Source organism: Solenopsis invicta, chromosome 12 (assembly GCF_016802725.1).
Source record: "Solenopsis invicta isolate M01_SB chromosome 12, UNIL_Sinv_3.0, whole genome shotgun sequence".
In the NCBI taxonomy this organism is placed as follows: Eukaryota; Metazoa; Arthropoda; class Insecta; order Hymenoptera; family Formicidae; genus Solenopsis; species Solenopsis invicta.
This window is the reverse complement of record NC_052675.1, coordinates 6,180,667-6,194,455: the sequence shown is the minus strand read 5'-3', so window position 1 is coordinate 6,194,455 and position 13,789 is coordinate 6,180,667. Positions and strand designations below refer to the sequence as shown.

General features: G+C 38.8%; 2 protein-coding genes across 7 annotated transcripts in view; both read left to right on the top strand.

The window, feature by feature from the left end:
* The window catches only part of LOC105199212 (DNA helicase MCM8), a 164,226-nt gene extending 157,169 nt beyond the window's left edge, over nucleotides 1-7,057 (top strand). For 2 of the 6 annotated variants that reach the window (XM_039456005.1, XM_039456002.1), the window contains one exon: nucleotides 6,839-7,057. In XM_039456005.1, coding sequence (XP_039311939.1) covers nucleotides 6,839-7,039 — 201 coding nt within the window. In that variant the 3' untranslated portion in view covers nucleotides 7,040-7,057. The remainder of the gene's footprint in view (nucleotides 1-6,838) is intronic. The other 4 variants (XM_039456004.1, XM_039456001.1, XM_039456000.1 and 1 more) reach the window with 2 other exon arrangements.
* Nucleotides 7,058-9,505: 2,448 nt separating this feature from the next.
* Nucleotides 9,506-11,143, top strand: LOC120359090 (gibberellin-regulated protein 14-like). Its single transcript, XM_039455399.1, has 2 exons — nucleotides 9,506-9,743; nucleotides 10,746-11,143. The coding sequence occupies exons 1-2, from the start codon at nucleotides 9,506-9,508 to the stop codon at nucleotides 11,141-11,143; spliced, it is 636 nt and encodes a 211-aa protein (XP_039311333.1).
* Nucleotides 11,144-13,789: the final 2,646 nt, after the last annotated feature.

Sequence of the window (13,789 nt, the reverse complement as noted above, 5' to 3'; positions counted from 1 at the left end):
TGCATTTAGTTTACAAAAGATTGCGTATGATCTATAAAATCACTCTATATGCCTAATCAAAAGATAAAAAAAAACATGAATTTTGTGATTTTTTTAAAAAAGTGTCTACATATCTTTATATAAGTTTCTTTTTATTCAAAAGATTAATAACGATGTTTGACGAAGACTTCGTAATTTTTTAATGTAAAAATATTAATTAATAATAAAGTTATAATTTATATCTTTTTTTTCAAAGCGTTTTCTTCAAAAGTGTTTTGCGGTAATCAATATTATTTGAAACCAGCTTATTTGAAATAAAAAATTAAAAAAGATTTAGTTAACATATGAATTAATTTAATTTTTAATTGTTCAATTTTCTGAAAAATTTAAGAGCAAATGTTCAAAATTAAAGTTTCGTACAAAAAACGGATATTTTATGTCCATAAAGTATGGAAAAAAAATCCTTCGATTAATGATGTCTGAAAGAAGCATGTAAAGTTTTAGATTGATCGGTGCAACGGTTTTTAAGATATCTCGCTTTCAGTTTGAAAACAATTTTAAGAAAAACGCTTTGAAAGTTTCAAATGTAGGTCACACTAAAATTAATTTTTTAACTTACATAATTATTTACGCCTATATAAGTTATCTGTCAAAGTTGTTGTTTCTAAAATTTTAATAAGATACAATGATAACCTACAGACAAATAGAAAGAACGATATTTATCACTAGTATAACTGTTGCGCTAGGCTGCTTTCGGAAACATCACTTAAATACTCTTGTCTATCATTTTATTCTTGTTTAACATTCGGTGAATAACAAGGATAAAATAATACCTTTTCAAAGAAAAGGTAAAAAAAGGCGCCAAAGTATGTGTGTGCGCGCAGCTTATCTTTAATTTTTCTTCAAAACCCAAGTGGTACTGTTTTTGTGTTTTAACAGAAAAAATTTTCTATGCTAACCCATGTGATAATTACGTTTAACTTTAAATCTACAAAATTAAATTTGCTAATTCTACAAAATTGAAATATTATAATGTACTTTGTATTCTCATTGACAAATTTTCCTATTCTAATCCAAGTGGTATGTATTCAAAAAAATGTGTGAAATCTTCAAATTGAGTCAATTATAAAGAGCATATATTATTTTGAAATAACTGTTGTATAATAAACGCACCTCAAATCTTTATTTTTCTTTCTTTAAAACACAAGTGGTACTATTTTTGTATTTTAACAAAAATTTTTCTATGCTAACCCAGTACAAAATCAGTCTAATCCAAGTGCTGATATTATTAATTTTTTTCTAAAACAAAATTCAAGTAGTACTTATATTTGTATTTCCATTGAAAAATCTTTCTGTTTTAAGTGGATGCATTCAATTTTAATAAGTTTCAATGGAATATATAACATTTAATTTCAAAGAATTAAAGAGGAAACAAAACAAAATGAGAAAATTTTATTGAAATAAAAAATTTTTAATGTACAAAAACTTGGCGCTGCTAGATGTCTAATTATAGCTAAATATAATGTTGTAAAATATAATAACTATAGTAACTTAGAAAATTTATAATGATTTCCAATGTTACTTAAATAATATTAAAGAAACTTAATCTGTAACTTACTTTGCGTAATTACTTTTATAACGCATATTTTACAAGTGTTATTTCATTAATTTTGTTAATTTCTTTTATTGTTTTTTTTTTTACATAACAGCGCCAAAATTGTAGTTTTTTATATTTAACGCTGTTTGTAGGTTTTTTTTATATTTAACACTGTTATTTACATAAACTTATTTTATTCTTATTAATACTAAACTGCATATCTATTCAGATTTCTGATATCATACATGCTGTTTGTTACATTTATGAAATTCTTTTTTATTCAATTCTTATTGCTGCCCTTATCTAGCAGCGCCAAATTTTTGTACAGTAAAAATTTTTTATTTCAATAAAATTTTCTCATTTTGTTTTGTTTTCTCTTTAATTCTTGGAAATTAAATTATATATTCCATTAAAACTGATTAAAATTGAATACATCTACTTGAGTTAAAACAGAACGATTTTTCAATGGAAATACAAACATAAGTACTACTTTAATTTTGTTTTAAAAAAAATTAATAATATCACCATTTTAATTAGACTGGGTTAGCATAGAAAAATTTTTCTGTTAAAATACAAAAATATTACCACTTGGGTTTTAAAGAAAAAAAAAAAAATTTGAGGTGCGTTTATTATACAACAGTTATTTAAAAAAAATATATGTTCTTTATAATTGACGCAATTTAAAGATTTCACACATTTTTTTGAATACATACTACTTGGATTAGCATAGGAAAATTTTTCAATAAGAATACAAAGTACATCGTAATATTTCGTAGATTTTGTAGAATTAGCAGATTTAATTTTGTAGATTTAAAGTTAAACGTAATTACCACATGGGTTAGCATAAAAAATTTTTTCTGTTAAAATACAAAAACAGTACCACTTGGATTTTGAAAAAAAATTAAAGATAAGCTGCGCGCACACACATACTTTGACGCCTTTTTTTACCTTTTTTGTTGAAAAGGTAATTTTATACTGATCTCACGCGTTTTGTAGTGTTAAGCAATAATTAGCGAAGATACTATCGAGGACTAAAGAAGGAGTATGAGAAGTAGCCAGGTTTATTATTATACTTACAGTTGAAACATTCATATTTAGCGCTAGCAATAAAGTTCCTTTTGCCACAATGCCACCCTGAAAAAAATGCCAGTTAATTTCAACCATTCTCTATAATAATATATAAAATATCTGTTATATTTTTTACCATAGAATGACCAATCAATATAACATTGTTCATCTTGCCCTTGTACAAAGCTGCTATTACCTTTATAAAATGTGAGACATGCAGTTTGTTCCATGAACACGCCTTGCATTAATAAATTACAACGGTAGTTAATATTTTACACAAAAAATATATTAACAGACGTTTTTGTAATATTATTTTTTAAATTTCTACATTATCTACCTTCCTTTCCTTTATCCTTCCTATTTTTTACCTATTTTACACTCTCATAATTCTTTCTCTTTCCCTCTTACATTATTTCGTTTCTCTTCTTTTCTTTACCTTCATTGCACATTTTTTAAAATTTTTACTAAAAGAAGTAATGTTCAGTTAAAGGAATTTTTATTCTTAAAACAAAATGTCAAAATGCCACGTGATATTTATTCATTATTAAAAAAATCTTCTCGCGTTCAATTGCATTCTTAACCTCTTTCGTCCTTTATTTAACAATCTTTACTTTCTTCGCTTTCTTTAATTTTGCTCTCCTATCTATTATTTACATATTTTACAATCTCAAAATTTTTCCTACTTTTTTCTTACATTATTTCATTCCTATTCGTTTCTCTATTTTCATTGCACATTTTATAAAATCTTTACTAAAAGAGATTATGTTCGATTTGTAACCGCCTTTCCGCTCCCCCCTCGGACCGTCCACCGTTCCAGGCTGTCCGGCCGAATAACCGCCGGACAGCGAAAACACGGCGCACAGCGCCATAATTCAAACACCGGCGTAGCGCGCATTTACGCATCCGCGCGTCGACAGATCTCCGCGCGCACGCGCTCGACCGGAGTGGTGGCCGCTGGACCGATCTCGAGCGGCGGGGAGTCCCCTACCGATTCCGTACCGTTCCGTACCCCCGCACCGTCCCTGCCCTCGAGACTCGGATATATAAGCGCCGCCGCTCCTAGAATCGGGGCTTCTTCTTCTCCGTCTGATCTCCCGTCCGAGAAGGAAGTCTATCCCGAGTGCTCACACAGAGTTAAGCGCCTTAGCTTCAGTCAAGCGATCTTGACATCCGCTTTCCTAGACCGCTTTCCTAGACCGCCGGTTCACGGGCTCAAGTCCATCTTGGGCTTCACCAGGAGATCCTGGTAGTCGGCACTTCCCGATCCGCCGTCCTGTCTCGGTATCGACTCACGACTTGGGGTGTGAAGTTCCGCGCCTCTACCAAGAGATCTTGCGTGATAGCATGAGTCGATTACCACCGCCGAACATCGCGGTATTAACCGTAGCGCATCGCGATCGGGCTGAAGTACAGCTGTACCGCGCGCGCGTCGCCTACGGCCGTGGCCGCGGCCTTCGGCAAGGCCACGGTACCAGCACGTCAACAAGGATTCCGAGTTCCGAGAATCTCGGTTCGGAATCCCGCGCACCTGTAAATAAACACCGTGTAAGATACCGCGTTTAAAATCCGACTGTTCCGAATCTTGCGTGTACATACCGTCCGTCCGTCCGCGCATTCTGATTTCCGTTTGTCCGTCCGCGCGTAAATTCTAAGTTTTGTTACGTCCGTCCGAGCGTCACCGCCATCCGTCCGTCCGCGCGCCGTGGCCAGAACGCCACGCTTTTATATTGTAGTAACCGTACGCGAAATAAAGATTCGCTGATTTCTTTCCAACCACAACAGTCTAGTTCTCTTGGCGACCTCAGTCCGCGTCCTCGTCCGCCGAACTTACGCCGCCCCGTGCGCGGAAAAAGACAGGTCGTTACAGATTAAAGAAATTTTTATTTTTATAACACATAATTTCAAAATATATGATACTTACCAGTTATTTAAAAAATCTTCAAATTTGTGTTTGATTGCACTTTTAATTTCTTTCGTCTTTTATTTAAAAATTTGTAGATCTACGCTTTTTTTAATTTCTTTCTTCTTTTTATTTTATTCCTATTTTACACTCCCACGATTATTCCTCCTTTCTTCTTACATTATATCATTCTTCTTTGTTTCTCTATTTTCATTGCACATTTTTAAAATCTGTACTAAAAGAGATAATGTTCGGTTAAAGAAATTTTCATTTTTATAATATAAAATATCAAAATATCATGTAATATTCCGCCTCTTATTTAAAAAGACCATCAAATTCGAGTTTAATTGCATTCTTAATTTCTTTCGATCTTTATTTAAAAATCTTTACCTTCCCGCCTTCTTTAATTCCTTTCTCCTTTCTATTTTTTTTTCTATTTTACTCTCTCACAATTCTTCCTTTTTCCTTCTTAAATTATTTCATTCCTCTTTTTTTCTTTATCCTCATTGCACATTTTTTAAAATCTTTACTAAAAGAGATGATTTTCGATTAAATAAATTTTTATTTCTATTACACAAAATCTGAAAATATATATGATATGATATTTACCAATTATTAAAAATAACCTTTAAACTCAGTTCAATTGCACTTGTAATTTCTTTTATACTTCATTTAGAAATGTTTATCTCCTCCGTCTTCTTTATTTCCTTTTTTTCCCTTTTATTTTATTAATTTATGGTCCTTCAATTTCTCTCTCTGTCTCTCTCTCTCTCTCTCTCTCTCTCTCTCTTTCTCTCTCTCTCTGATTTTTGACTTTGGACTCCTTCCTTGTCCCCGTTCTTCTGTCTTTCCTTTTATCCGTATATTGAAATCTTTCTTTCACCTTCCATTTATCTGACCATTTCCTGTTAATGAAATGTAACACAAAGTATTCACGTACTTGGTTCTCTATATGAGAAACAGAAATGTGTTTAATTTGAAACTTATCTGGAACACATTCGTTGACAACAACACCAGGAATTATATATATTGATGATTGATTAGTATGCACGACGTGATACGCCTTCCAAGCGTTGCAAACTTTCAAGATTCGCACAAAGATAGAATTAATAATGCGCATTCCATCTAATTACCTTTGTTTTGTTACAATATTCATGTACATTTTGTCAATCATTATAACACTTGGAAAATATGATGCGCAACACCAAGTGTTATAATACAACATATGATTGACATAGTAATATACGATATCTCATTTTCAATTTTTACAATACATACAGATTTATTTCAACAAATATAAACTAATATACAAGATATTAAACTACATGAAACAAACAATCTAATAACATTCTGTTTTTTTTATATTTATAAGAAATAAATTGATTAGCTAATAACTTATATGACGTATAACTTATCTGCGACCTTCTATATTGATGAATAGATTCGATCAATTTGACGCATTTTTACACGAAACAGACGAATTTGGTTAAAAAAGTATTGGAGTGCCGCGAACAAAGATTATTGTTAACGATTGACGAATAAATATCAGGTTAAAGAACCTGTTACGGCGGTTATGATGATGATCAAGAAGTACTACACTACATACACCACAAGTCGCATAGGGTTGACTGATGTATGCCAGCGCCACTTGTGTCGAAAATATGAAAGGTAGAATTCCTGAAAGGCGACGACGACAATGACGATGTATCTTACATGTAAAACGTCGACTTTGCGTCGCGATACCTCTGCTTGTAGGGCACGGAGAGAAAAAATAAAAATACTTTTATTATACAATTTATCCCTAAGCTATCGATTAAGACTACTCAGAACTTGATCATTTCAGCCGTTACTGACATCTGATAATCTCATATGCGTGGAACTCGCTGACTCGCGTAAAAGAGGTCGGTCTCTCACTGGTGCGTCTACTTTGGCGCGATGCTCGACCGAGCCTCTTGATACACGAGGGCATTTAAGTAATATTTCTAAACACAGCCTTGTACAAAGAGTGAAAAGAAAGAATGTATATCTCCACTAATTGTTAAATATAGGGAATTAACTTAAAACTTATAGAAAATATTTTTAACATTACATACTTTGAGAAAATGCTTTTTTATTACATCAAATTTTTTATAATTTCTGACTACGCATAATTCCTTAAATTTTTTCCTGCTTGTTGCCAAAGCTTGTATAATAAATACAGATTGTACAATAAATTATTTATATTTATAAATTATTTATATTTATAAAATTGTTTAAGTATTTGAACCATTTTATATCTTTTACTTTTTTTACAGATTAAAACATTTATAAAAGTATTGGAAAAAAAGGTCAACGCAGATAAAGAACAAATATTTTTATTAAAAGACTTGGAAGCACTTGCCATATCTGAAGATATTTCAATAAGTGATTGTACTGTTTTAATTTCAAAATTAAATGAAGAAGGTGTTTTATTAAAAATTAGAAAAGATACATATAAATTTATTTTCACTTCATAATGCAATGTAATATTCATATATAATGTAATATACGTATGTTTATAATATATAGACGTGTACAATTTACAATTGTAATATTATGCAAAATAAATATAATTTTAATTGCCCATATTTATAAATTTTTATTACATTCCAAAAATGTATTAAGAATCTAAGAAAAACTCTTTTATTAAATAATTATGTTATAAAGGTTGAAGCCTAATTTATGGAGAATATAAATTGTGTTAATTTATACCGGAACTCTAATAAAGTTTAACACTAAAATTTCAATACTTTTATTTACGGAGATTTATCAGATGCCTGTTCTTATGCCATAACCATAAAGTTAGCTCCATTTTAATGTTACATCCAGCCTTAGGAGAAGTTTCTTTTAATTTTACAAAGGGATCGGATAAGGCTGGAAGGATGTAATAAAAACATTTTTCTTGGGCACGTTATAATAGGGCGCGTGCCCCATTGTTGGATGCAATAAAAATTATTTTGGATATAAGTCAGCGTGCCGCAAGGACACCACACAGAGTTGTGCGCTTGTCGGTCATAATTTTGAATCAACGAATTTAATCGCTTTGATTCAGACCAAATGCAGATCTTGTTCCAGAGGAGGGACAATGGAGGGTAGATCACTTTAAGGATAAATTTGAGAAATAATTTTACCAACAATTAACGTAAAAAAACTCATGTTTTTATTGATAGAATTGGTGTGTTGTTGTTGTTGAAATTTACTGGTACCCGTCCCCTGTCTTGATTCGCGGGGACGATTTGACCATTACACAAAGACAAAAGTGGAATCAAAATTTAATGTGAAATCTTGTCTTGTATGTGGGATGCAAAAACTTAGATGTGGAATACGAAGTCTCACTGTGGTAATACTCAAAGTGGATTCAAGGATCAGAACGATGATAGTCGTCTCGGTGGCCGATTGTGTTGCAATCGACGGGTAGAATAATATGAGTAACGGGCGAACACGTCCGAACTTGTAAGCGGTCCCAAACGGACTCTTAGAACTGGTGTGCACCATGATGTAAGAAGAAAGGTGAAACAAGTAACCAGATGCGCAGTAGACCATACTCTAGACCAATCAGAAGTGGGTCCAAATTTTAAGATTCAATATGGCTACGGCTCCGGTACTGAGACGTATTTATACTTGTATTTATACGTGAATTGGAAATAATCGGTGAATCGGAGAAATTCAAAGCTATTAAAAAAGGAAGAACGTGAAGATAAAGTTGAGACTTTGTACATTAATGAAAATTGTGATAATTGTTATTTCAAATTTTTTAAACTTGGATTAGAAGAAATTTGGAAAATTATAAGAATGAGCTTATGTCTATGGCTAAATTGTTGTATTTCATGTTTATAACAACAGTGTTTATTGAAACAGTAATTTGTGTTAAAGATAATAAATTTCAAGTATTTTTACATTTTTATATTTATTTTTTTTAACAACATCTACAATTTAAGTACGTGTGACTACATATAATTGTTTCGTATTCAAATTGCGCGGATATATTTGGACCCAAATTTCATTGGCTCACCACATCGAGCCACGCCTCTTACCGCGCATCGAGCCGCCGACGATGCGCGTTGTTTCACCTTGTTTCTTACATCATGGTGTGCACTAGCAGCAGTGTTGCTAGATGGGCCGCTTTTTTCGCGCATGCGCAATGGTCGAGGCAGTTGATACAGTGCCGGATAGTGATACATTTAAGCGGGAAATGTTGGCGGGCTCTTGGCGCTGCTGGTGTAAAGGTTAGTAGTTAGTTACGTTTCAAAACATTTTTTATTTGAAGAAAATTTTACTCGAAATAATGTAGTATACGTTACATGCACTGTATATTTTTAATCAAATTTTTCACTGAAAGAATGTTTTAGAAATAACTTTAATATAAGGTACATTGCATGAGATGCATGAGTTGCATGAATTATATGACTTATGCATGTGTAACAATACGCCCCTCTACCGTTAGGTCGTAGTGGCCGCGTACCTGTCCTGATTTACCTGTTGTTCCCTAACCGACTTTCCCCTCGAATTTTTTTTTTTCCTTTCTGGCAAACCGCGACCGTCTCCGTCCCATATGTTGCTCCGCGCTAAAACGGTGACCGCTTTTACCGACCGACCAGGACCGTTTCCACCGGTAAACCGTGACCGCCGTACCGAATCCCGTCAACTCGAACACACCGAGAATACTTGACCGAGCTCAAGCGCACCTAGGGTACCGTTCCGATCTAACCAAGTCCGACTCTGACGTCATCAGAGCAGAAGACTCCAGCAGACGACACTCAGGCCGCGAAAGATGAAGCGACAGATTTTAACCGGGGCATTGACACCGCTAAAAAACGGACCTCGTGAACAACACGCGTCCTGGACATGGCTCCCCTAGGAGAAGGGGGTACCTCTCGCGGTCCAGGACGAGTATATAAGGAGCCTTCCGCAGGACCAAAAATTGCAGAAAGTTCTCTCCGAGCATGGAAGTTCTGGACGCGCTCCTTACCAGACCGGCCACCAATGCTGAGTTTGAATCGCTGTGGTCCCAAGCGATGGCCACCGCGACGGACCAGGCGCATCTGTTCACTGCAACAACCCCTACCGTCGACCAGCCGAGCGAGCCTACGAGGATTATTCAAACGACCCGGTCACCGCACCAGACGCCACCCGTCACACCGATGACCGTGGACCGTCTTAGGCCCAGTTTCACAACTTTGGGTTTAACCCGAGCTTAGTTGAACTACCGTCAAGTTTAACGCCACGGTTAAACTTCTATCGCGTTTCACAACCAGATTTTAACTCTAGGTTACGTAAACCTATAATCTATGCGAAGAAACTTCAACAGACTTATCTTTCTTCTAGAACAAGTAGTGTGATTGGTTGTTATCGAAGAGTAGGGAATGAGATATTACAGGTTCTATACACCAAGGCAAAAAATAATGAACAAATTTAAAAGTTTTGAAGTTTTCTTCTTACATGTTTCCAAATCAGTTTGAACTAAACAATTAAATTCAATTGTTACTGTAAAAATTTACACTTTATTAAGTACATTAAACATTGGAACACTAATTAGAAAAAAATTTCTCATAAAATAAAGAACAACAGATTAGAACGAAAGACAAAATTGAGTTTTGAAAAAAATAAATAAATCTAAAAGACAGCCACTCGAAATAAAAAAAAACTGTTCTTTGGAAAAACACATATATGGTCATCGTAATTATAGTATGTAATCTATAAGTACTAATTTAATAATATTACAAAACTATTTTTACTGTTCTGTTTTATAAGAAATTTCTTCTTTGATTTTTTCTTAAGACTGCAGTAACAGATTCCTTGGTTAAGCGAAATCGAGCATAAAAATCAATGTCATCAAATTCTTCAAAATATGACGGTCGTCTTCTAATTATTCTCGGGCGTCGATTTATTATTTGCACAAAATCTTCATCGTCAGATGACGATAACATATATTCCAGAGCCATATCTTGCAACATAACCTTTTTACAATTCCGTGGAGATATCAGCCATGAAGTACAATACTCGAAAGATTACTGAAAGCAGTGGCGCTGCAGTATTAAACCTCGGTTATCTACCTTAAACGCCCGAATTTCGCCGTTCAACTTTAACCGCAGTTTAACAACGTTAACCGAGGTTTAAGACAGTTGTGGGACACAATATTTACCGTAAACCAAGTTTAAAGGTTTAAACTCCGGTTAAACTAAGTTGTGAAACTGGCCCTTAGAAGCCTAATGACGGCGCCACCACGAAAGCGACGGAGGACACCGACGATCCGCGCTCCAGACCAAGCGCTCGTCCAAGGGAAGGCTAGCCGTCAGGCTGCAGACGGGCACACCGCACCAACACGCAAGCCCACGTGCCCAAGGCCGCCAGTAACTGGGAAGCGTCCTCCCCCGGCAGTAGGCTGCGTCCTACAGCGTTCCTCAGAGGTGACGGCCCGCGAGGAGCAAGGTCGAAGGGCTGCGCCACCGACGCCGCCACCGCCACCGAAACCACCAGGAAACCGATCCCACCAATCAGGAAGAGGAGAGCAGTACCGAATACACCGAAGACACCGACCCGGAAGGGGAAAGCGATTCCGAACGCACCGAGACCGTCGATAACGAGGGGGACCAAGCCGACCCCACCGATTCCGAGCAGGAGTATCCTATATAGTGGCCAAAGTTCGCCACTTCCGAAAGGGGGAGGTGGTGTAACGTTACGCCTTTCCGCCGCCGAACGCAACGCGTAAGAGCAAACACGCGCGCGCGTTCAGCTAAGCATGCCGCGATCACGCGCTACCATGCGTGCCGCGCGCCGCGCTCGGCAAGCGTCCCTACTCCGGCCGGCCCCACCACGCGCGCTGACATACGACCGCGCGGACTGCTATATAAGCCGGCAGCGAGCAGTTCGAGATCAGATCCGTCCGAACATCCGATCTCATCGGATCCTTTCCAGCGCTGGGCATACTCGGCGCCTCCTAGCTCGGGGATTCTCGAGCACCTCCTCGGGAACGGGCATTCTCGTTCCAACCTTCCCGCGACGGGTAAAACCGTCGTCCCCGAGGCCGGGTATGCTCGGCTAATCCGATCCGCTCAGCCGCGCGACGGGCATTCTCGTCGCGCAGGCCATCCAATCCGATCAGCCGTGTGACGGGCATTCTTGTCACGCGGCCAATCCAGACCGTCCGGCCGGACGACGGGCATTCCCGTACGTCCGGCTAAATCCGATCCGAATCCGTTGCGCCGTACGGCGGGTATTCTCCCCGCACGGCAATTCCGTTTCCGTACAGCCGGACGACGGGCATTCTCGTCGTCCGGCCACTCCGACCAGACCGTTCCGAGTGTCCCCGGGAATTCTCGGGGACCGTCCGCGCCGACACCGTTCCAGTGTCCGCCACCGTACCTCCCGGGCTAACCCCGCGAGATGAGGCCGAACCGGCCGACCCCGTCGACAGCCCGCGCACAGCGCGAGGGCGTCGAGTACCGAGACCGTAACCGGTCAACCGCACGGGCCAATCGGGCCCCGAGCACGGCATTAGAGTGGACCGCCGCGCGGCCACTCTAACAAACGGATACCGTACGCATAGAGCGTAAACCAAAGCCGTCCGTAGATCACGACTCATCCGAGTCGTTACATTGCGATAACCGCGAGTCCGTTCCGACATCGCACGTTCCGCCGCGAACTATGTATATAGATATATGTTGTCGAACCGAGCAACCCCGCTTGCTACTTACGAGCGCAAAGCGCCTAGTCACCGTCCGTCCGTTTCCGAATTGTTAAGTCCGTTTCCTAGTTTTCTAAAGTCCTTTCCGTTTAGATATTAAGTACCGCGCAAATACGTTGCGACTGTTCTCTTAAATTCACGCGGGCCGACGACCGCGCAGTTAAGTGCCGCGACACTATTCGAATACCACGTGATCGTTCTCTTGATTTCCCGCGGGCCGACGACCACGCAATTGAGGGCCGTAAGGTTGTACAAGGAGCTCAGTATTATCCGATAACGATATCGGAACTGTATAATTTCATTTTGTACTAAAGTATAGCTAAATATATGTGACCTCTTTCATTTTTACTACCAAAATACGGCGTTATCATTTCGACACGAACCCGGACATCCGGCGAGCACATCCGAGCATCCGATCCTGAACCTAAAATCCCGTAACCGACACCGAGAAAGTACCAGCGTTACATGGCGCCCGAACAGGGACCGTTTTTTTTTTTTCCGATGACCGCTCGTTCCGTATGTAGGTTTTTTTTTTCCTTTTTCTTCTCCGATAGACCGTGACCGTCCCTACCGATAGACCGGTTTGTTTTTGTTTTCGTGACCGATCACTTCCGTACATAATTTTCGCGATAAACCGTCACCGTTTTTCTTTTTAAAATTTTCGTACATCTTGTATGTCCCACCGTCGCCGTTTCTTACTATCTGATCATTTTCTACTAATCGTCCCGTGCCATACGTGTTTCCTTTGTCTCCGAAAATTTTTTCGTTTTTTTTTAATAAAACGAAACCGCGTCCGCCGACCATGACTGTTTTTTTCATGGTCCAACCGTTATCCCCTAAGTCCGCGATCGCCTCCGCCGATTGGATAGACCGCGACCGTTTATGTTATTTGTATCCCCTCCCGAGAAGCAGGGACTCTATCCGAGAATCATCCCCGAAAACCGTTCCCGCCGACCGCTCACGTCCATGCGTTTCCCGGCTTGCCTGATAGTGGCCTTAAGCCGAAACCGATCGTCCCTCTCGAAGTCTCCTGGCGAACCGTGACCGGCCCCGTTTTAGGTCTTGTTCCGCGCTAAGCGGTTACCGTCTTTACCGACCGACCGGGACTGTTTTCACCGGTAAACCGCGACCGCCGCACCGAAACCGCCGACCCGAACGCACCGAGGATACTCGACCGAGTCCAAGCGCACCTGGGGTACCATTCTGATCTGACCAATTCCGACCCTGACGTCAGCGGAGCAGAAGGCTCCAGTAGACGACACTCATGCCGCGAAGGATGAAGCGGCAGATTTTAACCGAGGCATTGACACCGCTAAAAAACAGACCTCGTGAACAACACGCGTCCTGAACATGGCTCCCCCAGGAGAAGGGGGTACCTCTCCCGGTCCAGGACGAGTATATAAGGAGCCTTCCGCAGGACGAAAAACCGCAGAAAGTTCTCCCCAAACATGGAAACACTGGACGCACTACTCACCGCACCGGCCGACGACGCCGAGTTCGAACTGCTATGGGAACAAGCAATGGCCACAGCAACAGGGCAAGC